The sequence below is a fragment of the Cryptomeria japonica genome, chromosome 7, assembly GCF_030272615.1.
Source record: "Cryptomeria japonica chromosome 7, Sugi_1.0, whole genome shotgun sequence".
Lineage (NCBI taxonomy): Eukaryota > Viridiplantae > Streptophyta > Pinopsida > Cupressales > Cupressaceae > Cryptomeria > Cryptomeria japonica.
The window spans coordinates 505,006,989-505,034,475 of NC_081411.1; the positions used below are offsets into that span (position 1 = coordinate 505,006,989).

Sequence of the window (27,487 nt, forward strand, 5' to 3'; positions counted from 1 at the left end):
AATAGACTCCTTGGCCCTATCCATGGCCTCATACACATACCCCATTGGGGTTTGATCCCAATCTACTAGGCGGAGAACTCTAACCAAGGGCTTTGACACCTTGTTGTGACGTATTCACACATCGCCCCATTGCAAATGGGGACCCCTACTTTTTTTGCTTTCTGGGGTTTCCTTTCTAGGTTTTTAGGGTTTTGTCTGTTAGCCTTTGCATTTTGAGTGTCACCAGGGGGATCACTCGGATGGCAGGCTCTGCTTGAGCCAGGGGGAGTCAGCAGGTGCTCCAAGTTAGGGTTTCTTTGAAAGTCTCCCTTAGGCCTAGTTTTGCTCTTGTTGCTAATAGTGTCTTGTTTGAGTTTCAGGAGGTCAATGAAGCTTGGTGAGTGAATATCATCTTTGAAGGTCTAAGTTATGTCAAATTGGTGAGTGATGAAGTCTGGAATGTCATCCTGATCTTCAAATGTCCTGAAATTTGGCTAAGTCTGGAATGTCATCCTGATCCTAGAATTTGACTAAATCTGGAAAATTGAAGAATCCTCCAAAAACTAGATTTTGCATTATTGACTAAGTCTGGAAAATTGAAGAATCCTCCAAAAACTAGATTTTGCATTATAACTCCTGGAAGTCCGAAACCACTCTCAAACATCCTGACAGTATATATGGAATATAACTTAAAGTATAAGACTTATACTTAGATGCTATATTCCATATATGAATCCTGACGAAGAGACCAAAATGTCAAATTTCGCTTGTGACCCTTCCAAAGGGTCCAGAGCGAATTCCTCTATAGGACATTCTACTTTGGTCCAAACTTAGAACTAACTCATTCCTAGGCATTATTGAGGGCAAAACACTTATTTGGAGTGAAGAAATATGAAAATGAAGTCAGGATTTGAGCATAAGGAAGAATTTCGCTCCTGACCCTTCCAAAGGGTCCAGAGCGAAATTCATATTTTCTCTATTTTGCTCTTTAACTTGACCAAGTTCGGAACTTCTAAGGCATGGTTTGGAGGACTTCGACGCATATTTGCCTTGGAGAGGAGGTTTGAGGCGATGAAATGATGGAAATCAACCTGGAAGGAGAATTTCGCTCCTGACCCTTCCAAAGGGTCCAGAGCGAAATCCTCAATTTGACCTTCTTTTTTGCCTTAAGCCCTAGGTTGACCTTGTCTTGAGCTAGTTTGATGGTGGATAGCCTTGATTATGGTGAAAGAAGCTTGAAATTGATCACGTTTGAGGGAGAATTGGATGAATGAAGTGGAAAATCAACCAAGAATGAGGATTTCGCTCCTGACCCTTCCAAAGGGTCCAGAGCGAAAATCCCCATAGCTCTCATTTTCTTCCTTGTTTTGGCCAAGTTTTTGGTTTCTAAGGCATGTTGGAAGGTGGATTGGTATGTTCTTGCCTTGTGAAGTGATTGAAAGCATTTAAAGGTGAAGATTTTGCCTAGAATATGAATTTCGCTCCTGACCCTTCCAAATGGTCCAGAGCGAAATTCTTCATAAACCTCATTTACTTCCTTGCTTAGGCTACAAACCTTGTTCCTTGGATGAAGAATGATGTATTCTTGCCTTGCAAAGAAGATTGGAGTTGAAAAGATGAAGAGTCAAGCCTAGAATGTGGATTTCGCTCCTGACCCTTCCAAAGGGTCCAGAGCGAAATTCCCCAAAACCTCTCTTTTCTCTCAATTTTATGCCAAGACAAGTGTGGGTCAGGGTGAATTAGGATTGGAGATGTCCTTAGGCATGACTTTGAGTTGCTAGCAATCAACAAATGTGAAGGAATTGAGCAAAAACTAGGATTTTGCTCCTGACCCTTCCAAACGGTCCAGAGCGAAATTCCTAAGATCACCTATTTCCCTTGCAAATCAAATCAAACATTTGGTTTTTATGGCTTAGGGAAGAATGGAGCAACCTTTCCTTGACCTTTGAGGTGAGTTGAAGTGAGAGACGTGATAGAAATTGTCCTAAAATGCAAATTTCGCTCCTGACCCTTCCAAAGGGTCCAGAGCGAAATTCTTAAGAGCACCTATTTCCCTTTCAAAACAAGTCAAGTTCTTGCTTTTTATGGCCTGGATAGGAATAGATTGATATGTCCTTGCCCTTTTGAGGTGAATTAAAGTGGAAAAATGATGAAATAATCTCAAGAAGGTGAATTTTGCTCCTGACCCTTCCAAAGGGTCTAGAGCGAAATTCCTAAAATCCACCTTTCATTTTTGTGTCAAGCTAAGTGTGGATCAAGGTAGATTGAGCTTGGAAGGACCCCTAGGCATGCCTTGGAATGGATTGTGGCCACCGATGGCCAATATTTTGAGCTTAAACTAGGATTTCGCTCCTGACCCTTCCAAAGGGTCCATGGCGAAATCCTAAATAGGTCCTCTCCCTAGCCAAAATTCTTAGCGAAATTCTCCTTTCTAGCCATTTTGAGGGTCAAGCAAGTTTTGTCATGTTGAGAGAGGGATCCAAGAATGAAAGTCCAGGTATGAAAAGTGAAAAGAGTAGACTTAGGTGAAGGAAAGCAAGCAAGTCAAGAATTTTGCTCCTGACCCTTCCAAAGGGTCTAGGGCGAAATTCTCAATTTCACCTAATTTGCTCATGATTAAGGTCAAGAGATGGATTCCCGGGCCTTGGTACAGAGAAGACTAGTGTATGCTTGCCTTGGAAGACATTTTGGAGTGGAGAAGTGATAGAACTTGAGCCTAAACAAGAATTTCACTCCTGACCCTTCCAGAGGGTCCAGAACGAAATTCCTAAGTGGTCTAATATTTTGCCTAGGTCCTTGAGAAAAACCTATTCCTTGGCAATTTTGGAGGTGAATGATTTGATCTTGGTGAAGTAATGTTGAAAATGAGGTCTGATTGAACAACTTTGTCGAAATTCACTCCTGACCCTTCGAAAGGGTCCAGAGCGAAATTTTTATAGGGCCTGTCCCTCAAGAGGATATTGAAGGAAATTCCATTTTGATGTCTTCTCATTAATGATTTAAGGTGGAAAATGCTATGTTGAAATGAATATGTCATATGTGCTTAATCATTCTTTGGTTTATTTTGCAGATGGGAGGAGACCAAGCCAGGACAAGGACGACCTATTCCAGTCCATCCTCATCAAGGACATTCCAAAGGCACAAAGATGGACTCAAGGTGTTTTGAAACGTTGGAAAACTACAGGTGTTCAAGAAGTTGCCAAAACCTTCACTTCGCCATGCTAAGGGACCACATGATGACAAAGAAAGGCTTTGCCAGCACTTCAGGGCAAGATATGCTACTGGAGAAGGAAGACTTGACAATAAGGAAGCCTCATCAAGCAAAGGAAGTACATCATTCATCACGTCAGAGACAGAAAAGAATCAATCAAGATGCAGACATCACATCAGACAAGGTGGCATCCCAGTCATCGCTCCTCCAGTCAGATTGGTCCACCTCAGCATGTCCAAATTCAATGTACCTGACTCATCGAAGGCGGCACAAACTTCGGTGTACCTACCCTTGCTTCCGATTGGTCCTCACTCCTGGAATGCAATTTTCTCATTGGCTAAGGAAGTTTGTTATAACAAACCCTACTTAGGGTTTCTATCCTTTAATCCTAGCCATTGATTCTAAGTCAATCGGAGACGTCAATTTGTAAAGGGCTCTCTATATAAAGCCCTGGCTCCTCATTTAGTTAATAGTCAATAGTCAGAGAGTAGGAAATAGTTAGAGTAGAGTAGAAAGAGAAGGCAAAGATTGTTGCCAAGATATTGTTGCAAAAGACTTGTAAACTTCATTGAAGAAATGGTGAATTCTATGGGTCGATCCAACAATTTGCATGGTCTCTATACTTCTCAAATTTGATTTCATGTTATTAGGTGAATGGAAGAAATTTGTATGATCAACGGTGAAATTCGTATATCCATACTAATAGCAGTTTGTTGATTGCAAACTTGCCTTGCGTAGTCAATTGAAATCATTCAGCTTAAGCTTAACTTCAATTATCGCTTCTTCATTGATATGCATCAACCTAACGGTGTCCATGCTTGTAGCGGTGATCTAAACGTCATAAAGCTTTCCTCAAAAGATCGCATTAATCTTGTGGAAATGATCCTAGGATGTCAAAGCAAGACTTAGTTAGAATTTCATCAAAGGTCGTTCATTGCTCTTACGTTCTTAGTGTTAGAAATAGATCCCATTCCAACCCTTATCCTTTTTCTTTTTTTTCAAAATCAAAGGCTAATGAAATTCCACGTTCCAGTAATATCCAAAGCGAATCAGACGTTCAGGTCGTCGAAAGTAAGTCCCCTTGTGATTCTTGCAAAATCACATCGTACCGCAAAGAGCTTATCCACATGTAGAGAACCTAGAATCAGAACCTTGGAGCTACTCCGATTGATCCTTCTGCGAGATCTTCAGCATTCGGGGAAGCTTTAGTCAAGAGAGGATAAGGTACCTTTAGGTATTTTATTTTGTGTGTGGTCGTGTACAAAAGACACATCAACGCACCTAAAATAGAAAAATACAAATTACAAAAAGATTAATTATTGAAGTTACAAATTAATAATAAGAGACTTGAATAAAAAATAATTAAATATTCAGGTTTTGAAGTTACCTTCACAATCTCTGCAACCTTTTGTGCAAAGTGGTTGTTGAAGACTATGCATGCAACACCCTCTCCTTCGGACTTCTTTGAATAAGATGAGTCTAGCCATGTTTGACTCAAACAATTGTTTCAAAGAAGTCAATGCACCAAGAATGCTTTGCAACGTCAAGAAAATCGTTGCAAACCTTGTGACACCCACACTTACCAAATCTCTCCCTTGGGTGTGCTCTCTCCTCAAATGAAGAACCCAAGGGTGATTGTAAATATATTTTGTGATCCTCCTTGCATCTTCCACAAATGGAGTCACCCAATCAAGTTTTCCTATGTCCTCCAAAAGAGGTCAAGGACATGTGCTACACAAGGTGTCCAAAAAACAGTGGGGAGCCTATCTTAGAGGATTCTCCCTGCTGCCACATATGTTGTTGCATTATCTGTAATTATTTGCACCACATTCTCAACACCCACCTCCATGACAATTTGCTAAAACATTAGAGCCGAAATTTCAGCATTTTTCACCTTGTTGGAGGCATCCACTGACTTCAAGAACACCACATTGTTCTTGCAAGCAGCCAAATAATTAGTTATGGTGTGGTTTTTGCCATTTGTCCACCCATCGAAAAGAATAGTCCAGCCATATTTTCTCCATTCTTTTCTTTGGTCCACCACTTTATCAACTCAATTTGTGAGCAACCTACAAGATCAAAGTGAAATTAGGTCTTAGTACACAATTTTGATTTAATAAACAAGAAAAACATTTTAAAATGAAATCAAGTGGACTATTTACTAACCTCCCATCTGTTGGTGTCTGTTTTATCATCTAGCAAACATTAGAATAGGATACCCGAAGGTATTCTACCCTTTCCTGAAAACTCACTACTGATTCCAAGGTCTATATGTGCGAACAAGCGACTTTAGTGGAATAGCTTCTTGGGTAGTGTATGCTGAAAATCTCAAGGGGGACATACATTTAACAATTGTTTTGAACTGCTGGACTTAGATGGATTTAGCAATTTTAGGTTCTTTGTTTTTTTTTGGATTTTCTAGGATTTAGACTTTCAAAAGAAAAGGAAAAAGGGATAGGGTTTAGGAAGACTAATTTAATCCTACGAATTTTGGAGACGGTATCAACTGGGTGCTCTCGAGAAACCAAACCTTGCTTCGCCACACTAGGGACAACTACACAAAGTCGGTGCGATCTTCGATGGGTTGTGCTTACGATCGACATGTTGGGATGCACAGAGGACGGGCTCAGACTAACTTTGTACGGTAAAATGGAAATCAACCATTTACCAAAAGTATGAGCGGAGATACGCCATCAATTGACACTTATCAAATCCTTCATTCAAATTAATAACAATGAAAGCAAATCTAAATTAATTCTAACTAAGTGTTGAGGAAATTGAAACCATGCAAATCATTCAAATAATAGAAATTACAAAGCAACGCACATGCAATATATTATCTGGAAATGACCTTAAGCAACAATACATCAAAAACCTCACACTCTCCAAATGAGAGGAGGCAACCTTATATAGTTTTTCAAAATAAATGAATGGCCGAGATCAAACAGCGATCAAGGGCCAAGATTGAAAGTCTTAAACCCTAATTAGGGTTTCCCAAAATATTATCAACTCAAATGAATGAAAGAGTGACACGTGGCGCAGCTGCTAATTTCATTGAGGTGAGTGGCCACTTTCTTCTTTCAGAGATTCAACGTATCTGGACACAATGAGCTTGACCTCCTCCATGGTGACACTTGGCAAACCGCCAATCTGGAAGTCGATGATGTCCACATCATTGGTACATGTGGCAAAAATGCCTTCCCACTCAACTGCTTGGGTAAGGAAGTTCTCATCGATGGAGAGGAAGTTTGCAATCTTTGAAAGATCGCCTTTGTCAATCATCCCTAAATCCTTGAAGAAGCTTGCCCGAATCCTGGCTCTCAGCTTCTCTGCTTGTAAATGTTTCTCCCTTAGGCTTTCCTTCTTCAAGATCTCTGACGCCACACGGAATAACATGCCCAAGATCTCTCTAACAATTTCCTCTGTCTCAAAGCACTTGGTCTCGGATTTCTTCAGAACCTCAATCCGAGTGACCAGAGTAAAGTACCATGTGCTGAAGTCGTACCAGTCTCCTGTCTGTATGATGCCTGCATCCACTAAGCTTCTCTTCGACATGCCTTGAATAACCTTCAGATGAGGGAGTAGTTCATTCTGAATTTCATCTACCTCTTCCCAATTGGAGGCTAGATCCTGAATACAATCGATCAATAAAGAAGCTAACTCATGTGCCGATACTAAATTTTCTACCAGTGTGTCAGCACGCACCGAAGCGTCTGAAATCCACTCCTTTGCTTGAGTGTACGAGCCCTTCATATCATAATAGTCTTTCATTGATCCCTGCTGAAGAGGTTGTGGCGGAGTAACCGAGACCTCACGGTTGAGTGGGCTGGTAAGATGGAGAACATACTTCCTCCACTGTTGGTTCTCTTCTTCAACCTTCTTCCTCTTTTCTCTTTCATAAGCTAGACTTGTCTTTAGAACGTTGCAGGAGTCGTCAAAATATTGGACCTCTTGGTCCTGGGTGGGCTTACCCAGCTCTATGGTGGTAACCTTGTAATCATCCGCGGTGACATTGTCTCTAGTCTTCCCTTCTTTGGGCACCGCTATCTGGACTGTCCTGAATCCTACATTGTCTCTCTGAATTAGGGAAAACTTCCTGGCGGGTTTGGGTGGTTTAGTTATAGTGGGCTCATTTACCTTCTCCAGAAATCTTGCGGTGACCTCTTCGGAGTGGGCCTCCTTTGGAACCTTGGCCTTTATCCTTTCTCTCAACCAATCCGGAATGGTTGATTGCTCTAAAGTGTTCCGATCAAACTTAACCGGATTAACTTGAAATTTAAAATCCATGCCTAGGTAGATCATCTGAAGCAGTATGATCCCTAAAATCTAGGGATTTAGCTTTTTAGGTCAAAACTTGGAAATTTTGAGTTCCGGTCGAAGTTGGTCAGTGGTGTAAGTGCAAACCCTAGGTTGGCATCCTGAAAAAGCAAAAAGCAGGGATCCCTAAAATGTAGGAAAAACTTTCTAAAAATAGCCATATCGGGGATCGGCCTGAAAGTGCCAAAAACAATACTTCCTAAAAAATAGGAAAAAGCAAAAAAGCGAACTTTCTAAAAATAGAAAGTTGTCCAAATTCGTCCAAATCAATTGCGATCTTCGTCCTTTGGCCTTTCTAAGCACTCTGGTGGTGTTCGTATTTCGGAATCACATAATTTGCAAAAACTAACTTTCAATCGTTAGGGCCTGAAATGCTCAAAACTGGACAAGGCTTGGTGAAACTACAGCAGAAGGTCATAGGACACTAACAAAACCCTAGAAAGCAAGAAAAGAGAGGGTCCCCATTTGCAATGGGGTGATGTGTGAAAAAGGTCACAACATCTGGCGACTCCACGAGAAGAATGTTCCTGAATATTCCTAGGATAAAACCCAATCCGAACATTTAGAATCAAAAATTAATTATAACTAACTTACCTGTCGGCTTGGAAGGGCATTCAAAAAGGAAAGAGGAATCCTAAATTGTATCAAGATCTTTCATCCTTCAATTATAAGTGTGTGCAAAAATGCATTCATTACCGTCTCTTAAGATCATTATGACTCGTTGGTTCCATCATGGCAAGTTGCATAATTTTAAGTGCTTTGCCTTAACTCCAAAAGCATCCTTGGATAGAGCCTCGCTGCCAGCGAGCGTCCATAGCCCCGGCGAGGTTATCTCTATAATCTCACGGAGATTGCTCTATTTCCGGCGATTTATACTTTGATTTGAAGGATACACCTATAGAGATTTCCGCACACCCAACAGCCAAGTGTTCTGATTTTCTTTCTTTTCTATCTTTTATTCTTTCTTTTGATATTCTTTTCTTTTCTTTTCACATATTTCGACACTTTGGCATGTAAGCAATGAAGCATACCATGGGCTTGAGTATTATAGTGGCGCTGAAGTAAGACTTTTGATGAATTTCCTTATGTTTTCTTGCCATAACGTCATTGTGGGAGACCAAAATGACTCAAAGGATTCTTCAAGTGTACAATATATAATGACCAAAAGACTCAGTGTCGAGATACAATTGATGATTCCCTTTCTAGTCAAATGCTCGTCTTAACTTTGAGATACTTTAGAAACAATTAATCTAAAATTCAAAGGCTCTTCACGAGTATTCATCAAAGGAATACCCCAAACACAGCTTAGCGGGGTCAAACCAATGTGTGCATGTTAAGCAACACCACCTTCTTGCCAATGGGAATCCTCCTTTATTACTCAACTAAAGCACGTAGAGGCAAACGAAAGCAAAACAACTAAGCTAACAAAAGAAAACTAAACTAAGGAAATAAAAACAACTAAACTAAACACACAACCAAAGCAAAACTACCCTAGCTATGTACAAACGAATTCCACCACGGAACTCAAGGCATGAAGTAATGTTTCAGGAATTGCCCATTAACGGGCAAAGGAATGTCATCACCTGTCAAGGTCTTTAACCTGAAAGCGTTCTCTCCTAGTATCTTGGCAATTTGGTATGGTCCCTTCCATAAGCAATCGAACTTGTCGTGATCTCCTTTTCGTTCATGGGGTTTATCCCAATACAAGACCAAATCTAAGACTTTGAATGCTTTCGTGGTGGCTCGTCTATCAAACCATCTTTTGACTATCCCTTGGTACTTGGCAAACCTCTCCAGGGCTTGATCCCTTTGTTCCTCCAAAAAAAGCAGTTGGGAGAGACGAATTTGGACTCTCTCTTCTGGATCCAAAAATTCTTGCATGAACTTCAGAGTCGGGATTCTTATTTGGATGGGGAAAACTGGGTCCTGTCCATAGACCAGATGGTATGGGGAAGTGCCCAAGGATTTCTTAGCTCTTGTTTTGTCTGCCCATAGAGCAAATCTCAATTGTGTATGCCAATCTCTCGAGTTCTTATCAAGCAGCTTCTTGATCACATTAAGCAAATTTTTGTTGGTTGATTCTGCCAGTCCATTACCCTGGGGGTAGTAGTTCGAAGAGAATTTCAAAGTGATGCCATAATCGAATGCCCAGTTGGAAAACTTTAGATAAGTGAAGGCGGAGCCATTATCGCACACTAGAGCATGAGGGCATCCAAATCTGGTGATAATATTCTCTTCAAGGAACATGATTACTGTATCTGTCGTACAGTTCTTTAATGTCTGGGCTTCAGACCACTAGGTGCAGTAATCGGTTGCTGTCAGAATGTATTTGTGTTGCACTGATGACGGTGGGTTTATTGCTCCAATAAAATCTAACCCCCACATAGCGAATGGTTTTACCTCTGTGATTGGTTGCAATGGCATTGCAGGGTTCTCTCTAATAGCAGCAACCTGACAAATGTGGCATGTCTTTACATGTTCATAGGCATCCTTAAAAACAGTAGGCCAATAATATCCTGCCCTTAAGATCTGAAAGGCAGTGGCTTGGCTCCCTCTGTGGCCTGTTCCAAACTTAGAGTGGAAATGTTCTATTATTCTCTTGGCTTCATCATATCCAACACATCGAAAGTATATACCTTCATGATTCTTTCTGTAGAGCACTGATCCTAGGAGCATATATCATTGGCACTTGAGTCTGAAGGCTCGTTTTTGTGCCGAATTCATGGGAGCGGGGTATCTGTGATCTGTTAAATATGACACGATATCATAGTACCATTCTTTCTGAGAGACATCAGTCAAGACATATGTTTGTTGTCTTAGTCCAAGTCCTTCAACTGCCATAGTCTGTGTTAGGGCTTGCCCTTGGACTAATTTCATTGGTTGTAACTCTACATCATATTCTTGGATGGTGGCGACCCACTTTCCTCGCCTTTCCCCTAGCTCGTTCTGCATCAAGAGTGTCTTAACTGCAGCATCAGGTACAACCGCGAAGATCTTACTCCTTAAGATATAGTGTCTAAATTTCTTGGTAGCCTTCACCAAGGCATAAGCCTGCTTTCCAACACTTGGATATCTTAACTTTGCATCCTTGAGAGGTGAGCTCATAAAAGCAATAGGAGGCTCTTCCTTTTCTTCTGTCCGCTACGTGAGTATTGCGGCACACGAATGTTCAGATGCAAAGTTGTACAAGTAAAATGGCTTAGTGTAGTCTGGACTGACCAAAACTGGTGCATCGGCTATAGCCAACTTGATTTCTTCAAATGCTTTCTTTGATGACAATGTCCATTCCATCTTTGCACCCTTTTTCAACATCTCATTTAAAGGCTTTACTATCTCGGCAAAACCAGTGATAAATTTTCTGACGAAATTAATCGTTTCGAAGAAAGACCTCTGCTTCTTTTGGCTGGATGGCAAATTAATCCTTGAAATAGCATCAATACGCTCAGGGTCAATCAATATACCCTTCTTTGTAATCAGGTGTCCTAACAGCTTGCCTTCGGTGACCCCAACTATGCATTTCTTTGGGTTTAAGGAAATCCCATACCTTCGGCATCTTTGGAATATCTTCCTCAGGTCTTTAACATGACTCTCTCTTTCCTTTGAGAACACAGTAAGATCATCCATGTAGATGATTCTACTCCTCCCAATCAGCTCTCTGAAGGCGATATCCATAGCTCTCTGGAATGTAGATCCAGCGTTGATCAGCCCAAAAGGCATTCTTTTGTAAGCAAATGTTCCCCATTTTGTGGTGAATGCAGTTTTCAATCTATCTTCATATTCCACAAGTACTTGATTGTAACCTGAGTATCCGTCCAGAAAGGACATCATCTGTGAACCATTCACAATTTGTAACACTTCGTCGAGGGACGGTAGGGGGTAATTGTCTTTTTTAGAGGCTTTGTTCAAATTCCGGAAATCAACGCACAGTCTAATTTGTCCACTCTTCTTCCTGACTGGGACCAAGTTGGCGACCCACGTTGAATGGCGTACTGGAAATATGATCCCTTTTGTTACTTTTTAACTTCTTCGTGTATAAGAGGTTCCAGTAATGGGTTGACTGGTCTCTAGCGTTATCGGAAAGGTCTATTGTCCTATTTGAGAGGGATTGTGTGGGTAATGATAGAAGTGTCGTAGGTCCTTAGGTCCTCGTAGCTCCATGCTATGATATCGGAATATTCTTTTAAAGCTTGAATTATTCTGACCCTTTCTTCTGGTGTACAGATTTTACCTATGTACACGTTTTTAGCGTTGTCTTCAGTCCCCATATTGACTTTCTCAAATTGGTCAACATTAGTCTTTTGACCTTTTATTTCATTGGTCTGGTCTTGGTCATACATTCTTTCTAACTGTATCATTCCTCTAGGGATAAAATTTGTTTTCAAGTTCAAAATGCCGTCATCATCCAATTCTGCTTCTTCTTCCGTTTCCTCATCATCAATCATTTGGGTTGTAAATATGTCTGAGCTTGTTAGAAACTCTTGAATCTGACCATCATCTTCGAACACTTGAAAATTTGTGATGTTATCCGGAATCAAAGGACTTAGTGACAACTCTATAGACAGATGATCCATGTTTTCTATAGCAAGGGAATCTAGTGAACTGGTTGCTTGAGCTAACGTGTTTGCAATCTGGTTATCTGCTTGCCCTACTGACCGAATGTTGAAGGCATCAAAGCTTTCCAAGATGTCCCAAACTTTGTTACGGTAATGGGACAGCCTCTTATCATGGCAAACATATTGCTTTCTCACTTGCTTAACTACTATCTCCGAATCACCGTAGGCTTGTACAATTTTAGCCCCCTTACTTATGGCGAACAATAATCTGTGAACTGGTGACTCATACTCAGCTACATTGTTCGTGTAGGGAAATTGGAGTCGACAAGCTATGAGAAACATCTCCCCATCAGGACTGGTTAACTTGAAACCAATTCCTGCCCCTTTCTTGGAATAAGATCCTTCAAATCTTAGGATCCATGCCAGTTCTTCATATTGAGACCATACTAAAACTTGCTCTTCCCTTTCCTCCTGTGGGGGTGGTAGAGTTTGGATTTCCATGGTATTTCCGTTAAATTCTTCTAATATTTGGCTAATCTCACCTTCAACCTCTTGTTTGATTGTACGATAGGATGGTGAAGCTTGTATTTCAAAGGTGCGCCTCCGACGATCTTGCAGTTGATCTTCTTCCATATTTACCTCTATATTCTGCTGAGGCTCATGCCTTTGACAGACTTGTCTACTCTCGGTGTCACTTCCAGGATCTGCAAACTGTTGTAGCATCCGACGAACCTCTGTGATTGCTTTGTGGCATTCTTTACAAGTGAATTCTGAATGAGATGTGTCGTGAACCCGACACCAATTGGTCAACAATAGCTCATGAATCTTACTCCTCATCTTGGCCCTTTGACATACATTCATCCATATGAATTCCTTGAAACTCTCGAACAATCTTTTCTCTTTATCTGGATCGTCAATCACTATGAAGTTGGCTCCGTTTCCATTGGCTTCCCCTATGGAGGAGGCTTGTAGTGTCAGAACTTCATTCATCCTAGGTGTATAGGACCCTAGGTCTGTTTCAAGGAACAGTATTTCATTATTTTCTCCATATTCTGTAATCATTAGTCTGAGCCTTGGGGTACTATCAATTTTGATTTGATTAGGAACCCCTTTCCATGGTAACCACATGTGAGAGAAGTCAGTGGAAATGTATCCATTCAGTCTTCTGGACCAATCCCTACTTAGCAACATGCCATATCCATCTAGGATGTCTACGACAGAGATATCAATACAACTTTGCACTCTCGGATCTGCTGCCAACTGCATGTGAATGTTGTTGAGCTCTCCCATCACAAGTACCTAAATCTTATCTAGCTGTGTGACTTTCTTGTTAGTCCTTGCCGGAACAAGTCCTAACTTTTGACACACCGCCAGTGGCATTACATTGCTAGAGGCACCGGGGTCTACTAGGCAATTATGCAAGATTTTACCAAATATTCTTACTGACAACAGGAATGGAGCAGGTTCATCTTTTCCTTGGTAGAAAACTACTTGGTTCTTTTCTAGTTCCTCTTCTTGCTCTTTGAAGGGAGAATCTCTACTGTGTGAGCTTTGTGATAATTCCTTTGCCAGAATTTCTTCCTAGAATATGTTTGTGTCCATGAGGACTTCTTCTGGTGTGATGCTTTCTTGGTTTTCAATTGATGTATGTATCATGCCTACAAAATTTGGAGATTGTTGTGGAACGTCGGATGATACAACATTGGTATTAGCGGGAATATTAATCGTTCCTCTGTTTAGTGCATTTGGCTGAGGGATTCTCGGTGCCACAACTTCAGTAATACTGCCAAAGATTGTTTCTCTAATTTCGCGGATTTTCATCAATTCAATCAAAGGCAAACTGACTTTTATCCTTTTGAATTCTTCTAATACAAATGAACTTAGCCTCTTTAGCTCATCCTTAGGGCCGTCTTTTGTTTGAGTGTGAACTGGCTCTAGCTGGGGAACCGTTGGTCGTCTTTGGTCAACTTGATGGGAATTGACAGGTTTTGATCCACTGGGTTGGACATTCTGCTGGCAATATTCAGGAGAATCCCTAGGAAGTGTTGGTGCATTGGTAGCAATGGGATTTGGTGGGGTCTGAAAGTTGTTGGGAGGAATAGATGTGGTTAGAGGCTCATTGTATCGAGCATTCCTTTGGTATACACGGGGTTGGTTTCCGGATGTTTGTTGGAATGCTTGTACTTCCCTAGTGCCTTCTACCAAAACACTATCATATAATGGGGGGAAGCTATAGCCATTGATTGTGGTTGGCTGATTTGATACTAGTTGGACTTCAGGCTTGACTTGAACTTGTGGCGCTTCCACGAGGCTATTAGCAGATGCAGGTGGGAATCTTTGGCTAGGCCGGTATGATGGGCCGTTCTGGAATGGGGGTCTGACATTTTCTATGACCAAAGCTTGGTCATATCTTGTTACAGGAACAATTTCATACCCAGTTGTCGACGCTTCTTCTACTCCTGAATTCCTTCTCTCGCTTTGGAAAATGTTTGTTGCTACCTGGAATTCATGGCATTGTAACTCGGAATGTTGATCAGTACTGTGTAACCTACACCATCCTAACAGTGCAGCTTCTGCTAGGAATACTTTGTCTTCGGGACGATTGTCTGCGACAGGTTGGCTATCCAAGGGGGATGGCACAGTACCATTGTTAGGCCCAGTATTCCATGTTCTTCTGGGGAACCTGATTGTTATTCCAGAAATTTTGATTATTCCCTTGGTAGTTTTGATTGTCCCTTTGGAAATTTTGACCATCTCTTATATATCCCGAAGAACCTTGTCCTTGATGATTCCCTTGATAATTTCTCTGCATTTGGTTGTTCTGTCCTTTCAAATAGGTTACCTCTGCCGACAATTTCTTTACTTGATTGATTAGTTCCCTCATTTCTTCCTTCTCCTCCAAGGTTCAACTTGAGGTTGTCACGTTTTGGAGATACACCGGTTGCGGCGAAGGTACTTACGAGACAGGATTTCCAGGATGAAGAATCAACTGATTACTAGCTATGGGAATTGGGTTCATCACCGGAGTATTCTGAGACAATGCTCTGTTGATATTTTGAATATGTCCTTGTGCAGCCAGATTTCCTAGATAGTTCAAGGGTCCTGTAGCGGCACCTACTTCCAGATCATTGCTAACTGAAATAGCTGAAGCATAGGCTTCTTTTAAATTGGTTTGGGGGGTGCCTTTTGTTTATACGAACATGGAAGTGAGGTGATCCAATGCTGCATAGTAAACAGGCAGTGCAGCAGCATTATTCAAATTGTAGGGATCTCTTAACCTTGTATACACCTTGTAGAACCTATTATTGAAAGTGCTTATAGGCTCATGTTCTTGTCTTCTTATTTCCACAAACTGTCAATATAATTCAGATGGAGAGACTGGCAATCTGAATTTTTCTAAGAAGATATCTTTCATCTTTTGCCAATTATGGATGGAGTCAGCTGGCAGGTGAATATACCAGTGAGAGGCTTCTTCATCAAAGGTGTAAGGAAACAACCTACAAGCCACATCTTCATGCTGGATATCTCTATTATGTAGGAGATCTTCAAAAATCTTGATATGCTCATCAGCTGAGCGACTTAGGTCACAACTATGAAACCTAGAACAGAAGTGCTCAGGACTCTTTGGCATCGCATGATAGGTTGTGAAGACCATAGGGGATGCATTGGCTGGACGCCACGCCATTGGGATGTTTTCTTGGGAAATCACTGGCTGAATTTGTTGGATAATTGGTGTAAAGGACACTGAAGGCGGAGTGCTTGGGACTTGAGAGGAGGGGGTTTGGAATAATTTGGAAATGTCTTCCACCTCTGGCCTATCTTCTTCTGCTTGACGCTCTCCTTTCTCTGGTGAAACTTCTCTCTTTTGTCTAGATCTTGTGGGTCGTTCCAACTCCACAAATTCCTTGGATGAATTTTGTGCTGATCTGAGGATTCTTTGAAATTTATCCGGGGAGAAGGAACTTATGCGGTCCAGTGTAGCGTTTATTCTTGCTGAGGCAGTGCAGGAGCAGGTTCAGGAGCTGGATTAACTTCCTCTTGTTCTCTCTGATTTTGTGCGTTGATAAGGTTAGCAATCTCTTCTTCTTCTTCGAGGATGAAGCACATTCGACACCAGTCGGGATAATTTATTTTCATAGACCAGGCTAAGCTATATAACTCAATGATGATGTTTTCTTGTTCGTCGTTGAAGCACAAATCTGGTTGTATCACTGGTTCGAGGTCTCTTCCTGATTCAGGAGGAGTGATGGGCAGACCCATCTCTTACCATGTTAGTGGACTGGAAAGAAAATTGTCGGATTTCTTTAAGAACTTGCTTGTGAAGGGTAGAAATCCTTTGTCTCTCTAGATTCTCCTTGATCACAGTCTCTATTTGTCTACCTTTTTCTTCTTCTTTAAGAATACCGTGACTTACTTGTCTGAACTGAGAATAATTTACTTTTGATTTCCAAGCAAGTGCTTGCAATTGATCTGAAATGTATGACTGATTCAGTCCTTGTTCAGGTTGTTCAAGAGGCAGATCAAATGGGAACTCATGTAGCAATACCATGCTGCCTCATATCTAGTAACTTTAGGATTTGATAGTGATAAAATCCGCCTAATGCTCTTGTATCTTGCATGCAGGAGGAGGGTTAAAGAACTGTGGGTAATCTCTCAAAAATATGAACTTGTGTGATCTCAAGTCTGACTATTTAAAAAGTTGTTACCTTGGAAAAGCCCTCCTTCTACTGCCATTTTATGTTGGTGTCTGTTTTATCATCTAGCAAACATTAGAATAGGATACCCGAAGGTATTCTACACTCTCCTGAAAACTCACTACTGATTCCAAGGTCTATATGTGCGAACAAGCGACTTTAGTGGAATAGCTTCTTGGGTAGTGTATTCTGAAAATCTCAAGGGGGACTTACGTTTAACAACTGTTTTGAACTGCTAGACTTACAGTGATTTAGCAATTTTAGGTTCTTTTTTTTTTTGGATTTTCTGGGATTTAGACTTTCAAAAGAAAAGGAAAAAGGGATAGGGTTTAGGAAGACTAATTTAATCCTACGAATTCTGGAGACGGTATTAACTGGGTGCTCTCGAGAAACCAAACCTTGCTTCGCCACACTAGGGACAACTACACAAAGTCGGTGCGATCTTCGATGGGTTGTGCTTATGATAGAGATGTTGGGATGCACAGAGGACGGGCTCAGACTAACTTTGCACGGTAAAATGGAAATCATCCATTTACCAAAAGTATGAGCAGAGATACGCCATCAATTGACACCTATCAAATCCTTCATTCAAATTAATAACAATGAAAGCAAATCTAAATTAATTCTAACTAAGTGTTGAAGCAATTGAAACCATGCAAATCATTCAAAATAATAGAGATTACAAAGCAACGCACATGCAATATATTATCTGGAAATGACCTTAAGCAACAATACATCAAAAACCTCACACTCTCCAAATGAGAGGAGGCAACCTTATATAGTTTTTCAAAATAAATGAATGGCCGAGATCAAACAGTGATCAAGGGCCAAGATTGAAAGTCTTAAACCCTAATTAGGGTTTCCCAAAATATTATCAACTCAAATGAATGAAAGAGTGACACGTGGCGCAGCTGCTAATTTCACTGAGGTGAGTGGCCACTTTCTTCTTTCAGAGATTCAACGTATCTGGACACAATGAGCTTGACCTCCTCCATGGTGACACTTGGCAAACCGCCAATCTGGAAGTTGATGATGTCCACATCATTGGTACATGTGGCAAAAATGCCTTCCCACTCAACTGCTTGGGTAAGGAAGTTCTCATCGATGGAGAGGAAGTTTGCAATCTTTGAAAGATCGCCTTTGTCAATCAACCCTGAATCCTTGAAGAAGCTTGCCCGAATCCTGGCTCTCAGCTTCTCTGCTTGTAAATGTTTCTCCCTTAGGCTTTCCTTCTTCCAGATCTCCGATGCCACACGAAATAACTTGCCCAGGATCTCTCTAACAATTTCCTCTGTCTCAAAACACTTGGTCTCAGATTTCTTCAGAACCTCAATCCGAGTGACCAGAGTATAGTACCATGTGCTGAAGTCGTACCTGTCTCCTGTCTGTATGATGCCTGCATCCACTAAGCTTCTCTTCGACATGCCTCGCATAACCTTCAGATGAGGGAGTAGTTCATTCTGAATTTCATCCACCTCTTCCCAATTGGAGGCTAGACCCTGGATACGATCGATCAATAAAGAAGCCAACTCATGTGCCGATACTAAATTTTCTACCAGTGTGTCAGCATGCACCGAAGCGTCTGAAATCCACTCCTTTGCTTGAGTGTACGAGCCCTTCATATCATCATAGTCTTTCATTGATCCTTGCTGAAGAGGTTGTGGCGGAGTAACCGGGACCTCACGGTTGAGTGGGCTGGTAAGATGGAGAACATACTTCCTCCACTACTGGTTCTCTTCTTCAACCTTCTTCCTCTTTTCTCTTTCATAAGCTAGACTCGTCTTTAGAACGTTGCAGGAGTCATCAAAAGATTGGACCTCTTGGTCCTGGGTGGGCTTACCCAGCTCTATGGTGGTAACCTTGTAATCATCCGCGGTGACATTGTCTCTAGTCTTCCCTTCTTTGGGCACCGCTATCTGGACTGTCCTGAATCCTACACTATCTCTCTGAATTAGGGAAAACTTCCTGGCAGGTTTGGGTGGTTTAGTCATAGTGGGCTCATTTACCTTCTCCAGAAATGTTGTGGTGACCTCTTCGGAGTGGGCCTCCTTTGGAACCTTGGCCTTTATCCTTTCTCTCAGCCAATCCGGAATGGTTGATTGCTCTACAGTGTTCCGGTCAAACTCATCATCTGACTCTCCTGGGTTTGCTGGTATGCAATCCAAGAAGACTGTAGGTGCTTCAGTTTGTTCTCTATCTGGACTTTGGGCGACCTCTTCCACTACTTCCCTCACTGGTTGAGAAAGCACTCTTACTTCCTCATCAATCACGCATATCTTCATCTCTTGCTCCCCAATTGCATTCTGATTGGGCACAATGGAAGCAGCACTTAGGATGGAATGGCCTTCGCTGGACTTTCTTCTCTCACCTACAACCCTTTTCCCTGTGACCTTTGTGGAGCTTCCAACCAACTCCTTCCTCTTTCGAGACCCGACACTCTCGATTTCGAACATCACCGGCAGAGGTACAGGGATTGATGGACAGGGTATCATCTACTCCCATCAATTCGTAAGTCAAGGTCACACCTTTGGCCTTCAACTGCTTTGTCTTTTCAAACATCCACCACCTTGAATACTCAACCACCGACCTCATGAGGTCTGCTACATCTGATTTCTCTCCTTCTGTCCAATCTATTAAAACTAAGGGTTCATTTTTCATCTTTTCAAAGCCCGACTGCTGAAGTTCTAGGCTTTCTTCTACCTGATCGGCAACTCTGAATACTTCTGTTGCTCTCACCATGCTCAAAGGGATTCTTGACCAGAATCTCTTCCTGATCTCGAACCTACCGGCTATATTAGCCCAGTAGTCTTCTAGATCCAGTCTGTGCTCAAATGTTGTTCCTTCAACCTTCTTTATCCTATGGAATGGATCGAAATTCCTTCTTGCCTTGTATTGATAGAAAGGCTACCAAGCCAGTTCCTTCTCAACGATTGCAGCAGCTTGTGATGATGGACATGTTTCCAGCCCGTTGCCAATTGTAAGTGAGGACGTTCCTGCCTTCTTTTGCTTATCCCTTTGAATCACGATATACTCCTCCAATTGTCTCACAACCTCAAGCAACACCACTCGGTAGGTAGGGTAAGCTGGAAGCTTGTATGGAGGCCCGGAGAATCCCTGAATTCGGAGGTAAGTTAATTTTGGATATTGGATTTACCAACACCCGAACCGACCGATGAAGTCCATAGACTCTTGAGAGAGCCTCTGGTGCAGCCCACGTTGAAGTGTCCGAGTAATGTGCATCAGGAAGGTATAATTCACTCTTTTCAAATGGAATTTCTCTTCCATGTGGAGCTGGGGATAGCAATTATACACTGGAAACTGGTTCTCCTTGTTCCCAACTTCTACTCTACAAGTGAGACCTTTGTACCTGTAGGTCCTGGCCAAGGAATAAAATAGGTAAGAACTCATGAAGAAAGTCCTATTCGTCTCCAGGTTCCTCAGTTGGCTGTCTAGGTTGTTGTTGATCATCTTAGCCCAGTCCATCATTTTTACTCCATTGATTATTTCATTAATGAAATAATACATCCAGGGTTCGAATCGAGCTCCCTGAGGATTTCCCATTATTCTATTAAGCAGGACAATCATGTCCCCAATGTCCTCCTTGAAGTATGCTCGCACTAGGCTCTTCCCTTGGAGTTTGGAGGAGCCCTTCCTCAGCTTGTCTAGCTAGAAATGGTTAACTATGGCATCATATTCCTCTAGGCAGTCCTGGTACAGACCGTCAGCTTTGTCCTTTGTCATATACACTGTGTTGTGATACTCTGGGATCCTGAAGGCCTCTCTGATGGCCTCATCACTGATATTCGCCAGCACTCTTCCATCAAGTGCAACAATGTCCTTACTGATGGGGTTATAGTGTTTGGCACATTCGACTACTAGTTCATTGCACTACATGGTGGGGAGGAAGCCAGCAACCTGCACGATGCCACTCTTCATCATCTTTCGCACAATGGTGGTAGGCACAAGGTTGTCCAGACCAAACATTCGCTTCTTAAATTCCCTCAGATTGATGTGTCTGAGGTTGGTGTCGTTGATGTTCTTCCAATTTGAAGTCATCCTCGACTCTGGAGGAGCATCTTTGTCTACTTGAAATTTCATAATGTCTAGGACCTGCAGACAAACAATGAAATTTTAGAAAATAATTTGCAAAGTTTCAAAAATAACGAGACTGTGAAATGGCTAAGTGTTGGAAAAATTTCATTTTTTTTGTTCCCATACTTAGCCAAAAAAATTGAATTTCAACCTCAAAAACCCTCAGTCTTAGGGCTGGTTGTGGTTACCACCAAGTGCCGAAACTTTCAAAAAATTTCATACTTAGCCAAACAAATGATTTTCTTTCTCCAAAACTTTCAAAAAAATCATTTATTAAATTCTGGAAAATATTTAGAAAATTCATAATTTTAATTTCACCTCTGACTTGGATAGAAGTAAGGCTAGAATTTTCTCCAAAATACTCAGAAAATTCAGAAAAGTTTAGATAATTCTTCTTCGTACTAGTTCCCTTTTCTCCAAAAATCTGTGAAACTTTGGTTAAAAAAGTTATCCAACTTCCAGCAATGTCAAAAACTTTCTCCAGATGATCTTCAAACTGAAATACTTCACTAAGCTCTCCTTAGTAACTTCGAACTTCTTGGTGTAATGATGAAGTTGATAATGAAGTATTTGTAGACAAGGTTAAATCTTCAAGTAGAAATCCTTAAAATCTTCCAACTCATACTTCCTAATTTTAACTTCATGTTTCCAAGTTTTTTTGAAAATATCTCAAAAAAAACTTTCCATTTTGATTTAAGTTTGAAAATATCCAATAATCCTCCAATATTCTCTTTCAAAAAAACTTTCCATTTTGGATTTAGCTTTGAAGATATTCAATAATCCTTAAATATTGTCTTCCAAAAAACTTTCTATTTTGGATTAACTTTGAAGATATTCAATAGTCTTCCAAAAAAACTTTCCATTTTGAAGATATTAAACAGTCTTCCAATATCTTCTTCAAAAACTTTCTATCTTGATCTTCAAGTTCGAAATCTCTATGGATTTTCCAATATCGCTCAAGCTTGTTGACTTTGCTTGACTTTTCATGTGTAGGTGGACTCTTGATGATAACTCTTATCATCTTCAAATTTTGGCGGACTTTGGAGATCTCTAGGCTAACATGGCGGGGTTTGGAGGTGGTACCAATGGTATGGCGGACTTTGATAACTCTTCCTTTCACATTGCATCTACTTCCTTGGGCGGAGTTTTGAAGGGTCCCTTCAACATTACATTTTGCACCTTGGGCGGACTTTGGTGTTTGCTCCTCAAGGCGGAGTTTAAAGGGTCTCCAACATAGGGTGGACTTTGAGCAAAGCTCAATCAAGGCGAATTTTTGGCTAAGGCATAGGGCGGACTTTGGAACACACCCCCTAGGCGAACTTTGGAGGTCTCTAGGCTAACATGGCAGACTTCTAGACCTTTGCTCTTCAAGGCGGAGTTTAGAGGGTCTTCAACTTCACATGCCTTCCTTTTAAGGCGGACTTTTGATGAGGCTTCCACATGACTATGGCGGAGTTTGAAGAGGGCTCAAGGCATGGCAGACTTTAAGGCATCTCCTTCATAGGGTGGACTTTAGGCAAGGTTCCCATCACCTGACATACTTGGGCGGACTTTAGGGGTGGCACCAAGGAAGGCGGAGTTTTGAGTTCCCTCCCCTTAGTCTTCCTAACCTATGGCAGACTTCTAGATGACTTGTCATCAAGACTTCGAGGTCCAGGGCGGACTTTGGTGGCTTCTCCACCATTTGAAGACCTTGGGCGGAGTTTGGGTGGGTCTCTCCACATGGGCTCCCCAAGTTGCATGGCGGACTTTGGAAGGTGCTCCCTCATGGGCAGACTTTAGGCAGCTTCTCCATCATTTGAAGACCTTGGGCGGACTTTTGAGGGGGCTCAATGCATGGTGGACTTTGGTGGTATCTCCCCAAGTACCCCACACACACATGGCGGACTTTGGAAGGTGCTCCCTCATGGGTGGACTTCTAGCAAGGCTCCTCATAGCCTTCCCAACATGAATGGCGGACTTTGAAGACCACCCTCGAAGCTTCTTCAAGACAATGGCAGACTTGTGAGTGTTGGGCTCCATGGCCTCTTCAACACATGACCTCATTTGAACCTGCAAAAACCCTTGTTAGCCAAACTTAGAAGAATTCTTAGAAAAATTTCAAATTTTCACATCTTAATCAAATTTAACCGGATTAACTTGAAATTTAAAATCCATGCCTAGGTAGATCATTTGAAGCAGTATGATCCCTAAAATCTAGGGATTTAGCTTTTTAGGTCAAAACTTGGAAATTTTGAGTTCCAGTCAAAGCTGGTCAGTGGTGCAAGTGCAAACCCTAGGTTCGCATCCTGAAAAAGCAAAAAGCGAGGATCCCTAAAATCTAGGAAAAACTTTCTAAAAATAGCCATACCGGGGATCGGGCTAAAAGTGCCAAAAACAAAACTTCCTAAAAAATAGGAAAAAGCAAAAAAGCAAACTTTCTAAAAATAGAAAGTTGTCCAAATTTGTCCAAATCAATTGCGATCTTCGTCCTTTGGCCTTTCTACGCACTTTGGTGGTGTTCATATTTCAGAATCACATAATTTGCAAAAACTAACTTTAAATCGTTAGGGCCTGAAATGCTCAAAACTGACAAGGCTTGGTGAAACTGCAGCGGAAGGTCATATGACACTAACAAAGCCCTAGAAAGTAGGAAAAGAGAGGGTCCCCATTTGCAATGGGGCAATGTGTGAAAAAGGTCACAACACCACCCAAGTCCCTGTGAGAAGGGGGCCTTGTATCCTTTTCCTGAAACTATCAATGTGGTATCCAAATTAAGCCAATAAGGATTGTCTGCCTTATTGAATGGGATGTTGTTGAAGTACCAAAAATCGACCAATGCAATGTCTATTTTCTCATGTGCCTCCCTATTCCATCCAGTTGCCTCTAATAATGTTTGTACTCCAGGTGTGTTCTTGGGCACAAAATAATTCCCTACAGACTGTGTCACTGATGGTGATGCAGCAGGTGCTCTACTAGAAGAAGCAAAAGTGGTGCCTGAGGTGGTGTTGGGTTTGCGGATATGTGGCCCACAACGAGAGCCCACTATGCCCTGAAGTGCCTCTTTTTCTTCAAGGTCAATTGAAGCACCTTGAGATTCTGCTATGACTACTCTGATGGCTACTTTTACCCTCTCCCTTTGCAACTTGTTCTCTTCCCCAGCTGCAAGTATGGCATTAACGTCTCTTTTTATTTCTTTTGTGGCCCCAAGACATACCCTAGCATCATGCTTCTCGATGCCTGCAAGGTGGTATTTGAGGCGGTTTATGCCTACATGAAATATTCTTTCACATTTAATGCCTATGACCGACCTAGGTTCTTGTCCCTCATAGGCGTACCTCCAAGTCCTATCTCTAGCACCTTTAGGACAAGTGCCTATATATCCAGATGGGCATGGTTCTAGTGGCTAGTTATACTCTGAAGTTGAACCTGAAGTTGAACCACCTATATTTGCCATTATAAATTAATGGTTAATTGTTAACCTGCACATAAAAAGTGAAAAGACAAAGTTAATATTTTAGTTAAAAAATTTAGCAAACTATCTAAATTGGTTTAAATAATTTTAGACATCATTCAAAGTTAAAAAAATAAAAATAAAATATCAGGGTTTGAATTTAATTGAAAAACTAGAGACTCTTCAAAAAACAGTGAAAAAATCAACAAAAATTGTCAAAAATGGTGTTAAATCGTGTTCCAATGACTCTAAATCATTTTTGACTACTTAGGAATGATTTTCTATTCATCTAAATACAACAAAAATAAATAAAATGTTTTAAAAAAGCATAGGAAAAAAATCAGAAAACCTACCTGGGAATCTGATTTTGCTTCCAAAACCACCTCAAATCCATTTCAAATCCGCTTAGAATTGGCAAGAATCGATGGAAATCACTTTGCAAGTGTTTGGGAGGGCATTTTTTCCCTTACCAGCAAATTACAAAACACAAAATGATCAAATGACCTTTTTTTTGACGTTTTTTTCTTATGTGCACAGGCGGCCGAGTTTTTAACACACTCACCAAGTTTTTGGCAAAAACTTGGCAAGTCAATGGCATAAAAAAACTCGCCTGCTGAAAAAACTCACGATTTTTTCACCACTTGCCGAGTTTTCGGCGAGTGGTGAATCTACGGTCTTAGCCTTCTACCCTAAGCAAACCAATCAAAGATATGCATTTATATTTTGTTCAGAATAACCGTGAAACACCCCAAAATTCATTGTAAAAATTGTAAATTGTGGCCATGTTCAATTTTAGGTCGGTGTTTACTTTAAAGTGAGTTTCCCCTTCTAATTCAAAGAATGATTTTACCAGCATATCTATTTGTTTTGTGTTGCACTAAAAAGAGTGCATTCAAACGCTAACATATTGTAATAGTAATTTTCATGGAATGCATGTTCTTTGTTAAAAGATGTTTAGACAACCATACATTCTATTTCTGCATATTGGATGTGTAGGGTAGCTAGTTATCATATCTCACAACTAGTTTAAGCCTAAGTTGGATTTTAGTACAATTTCATTGGATTGGCCACATGGCTTATCTTGTAAATTTCTAGTAGCAAAAAATACAGACTTTACAGATCAGCATAGTTTTGTGTGATGACACACTTGATTCATTATCTCAGCCTCTCCATAACCTCTCACAAACATTTACTATTCAATTTTGATCTCATTAAAGGGACTAATGTTCCCCACTTACATACAAAGACGTGCATCCAATACCAAGAGGTGGATGCAAATGCACAAAACATATAGAGGAAATACAATAAGTAAGGAATTAAAATCCCCCTTCAGTTTTTATTTTGTAAGTAGCAATCTATATAAAGGTTTTCCAACAAACTGAAATTCCACATCTTGCATCTTCACAAAAATATCAAGATACAAAACAACTTACTTGAAAGAAGTAACAAGCCAAAGCCATGATCCATCAGGCCATGCTATGATTAAAGAGATTGCAGCATAACCCCACACTGCCACAGTGATCCCTATGCATGTCTTCGAAACTTTTTGTGTTCCTCGCTGCCAACATAAAACAAATTGCAATTCCTTCTTTATATGCCTCTTTTTACATGCAGCATGCTATTTGTATATGGCTGTTTACACGTCATAAACGCAATAGATTCCTCTACTTTAAGTTTAGCTTACCAATTCCAGAAAAATGTATAAATTTCAGCCAAACATACTCTAGAGTTAGTTTTCAGATCCACTTACTTCATAGATAAAAACTTGATATATGGTGAAGGCTGTAAGAAGTACTGCATGAATTGAGAAAGCAACATCATTTGGAGCTACAGGAATCATCTGCATGGACAATATAGAAAAGGTTCACTTTTCATCAAAAATAAGAGGTTTATAGGAAAATTATGCTAACATTTTTTTCAGAGAAAAATACCAACAAATCTATGCAGAAGAAGCAATGCTAACAGAATCCTAAATGCAGCAGAAATAAATAAAGGAACACTCATGGTATGATAAGAGAATTTACCTTGGGAAAACCTTTCAGGAAACAACCAGCAAAAACAACACTCTATAACTTAAATGTTCACAATGTAATAAATATTTTGCAATTTTGTTTAACCCAAATTCATGTGCAAGCATTTATAGGCACATCAATAATGGAAACCACTAAGTGGTATTACAATACAACGGTTATAAAACCATGGGCTGCTAAACCATCTAGAAAGGTGCAAAAATCCAATTCTGACTAGATGTACATTCTATAAGAGGTCCAAAACCTGAAAAATAAACAACACATATCAAACAATCTCCCACTAGTTAAATACTTTGCATGGGGAACCATACATACTTAAAATCATCTAACAGTGGCTGCTATATCCATTGCTTTCTGTTGATGTGTATTTTATACACTATCAAACACAGAATAAAATACCCAAGGGTACCTTATCCTCTCTTGAGTAAAGCCTCTGAATGCTGAAGATATCACGAGAAAGGATCAATCAGGGTGACTTCAAGGTTCTTCGTTGTAGGATCTCTACGTGTGGATAAGCACTAGTGGTCATTGTAAATGCTGTTTCTTCAAGGGGCCTTACGTTTTAGAGCTGCAGGAACAGAATTTTCCTAAAGCTAACAGGTTCTCAAAAAAGATCAAAAGATAGGGTTTGCAAGAGATGAATTCTAATCTAATCCTAAGAATGACTCAATGTAGGCTAGACTTGGTAAGATGCTACCAATTTCAGTATTGCCAAGGAATTACAACTCTACTGGAATTGATGCAATCTTCTAAGGTGATTAGTGATTTTTCAAATCATCAAGAATTATAGATACTACCATAAAGATACATATCAATAGTTCAATAATGACCGAAGGTTCAAGCAATCTAAATATCTCCAATTGACCACGCAAGGCGTCCTCACAATCAGTAAGAAGCTAGTGGTTTGGAACGTGAATCTCACCAAAGATCAAGCACAACACTTAGTCCTTCAAACTTAAATACTACTTCGACTGAGAATGATTCAAGAAAGTAAACAACCATGAAGATAGCCACAAGAATTGCAATAAAACACCATAACTTCAATACTTTATTGATCTCAAAGCCAAAATAGACAACAATTGTTTGAAATTCTTTCTTCAATACTCAATCTTGCTACAAAATAACTTCTCTCCAAAAGCTCTAACTATCTATCTCCTTAATATCTACTCTCTAATCAT

The 27,487-nt window shown here is 40.7% G+C and overlaps 1 protein-coding gene across 5 annotated transcripts in view; it reads right to left on the reverse strand.

The window, feature by feature from the left end:
• LOC131060160 (cystinosin homolog) overlaps nucleotides 1–27,487 on the reverse strand; it is a 238,030-nt gene that overhangs the window by 158,871 nt on the left and 51,672 nt on the right. For all 5 annotated transcript variants that reach the window (XM_057993288.1, XM_057993282.2, XM_057993283.2 and 2 more), the window contains 2 exons: nucleotides 26,030–26,119; nucleotides 25,713–25,837 (listed from right to left, as the gene is read on the reverse strand). In XM_057993288.1, coding sequence (XP_057849271.1) covers nucleotides 25,713–25,837; nucleotides 26,030–26,119 — 215 coding nt within the window. The remainder of the gene's footprint in view (nucleotides 1–25,712; nucleotides 25,838–26,029; nucleotides 26,120–27,487) is intronic.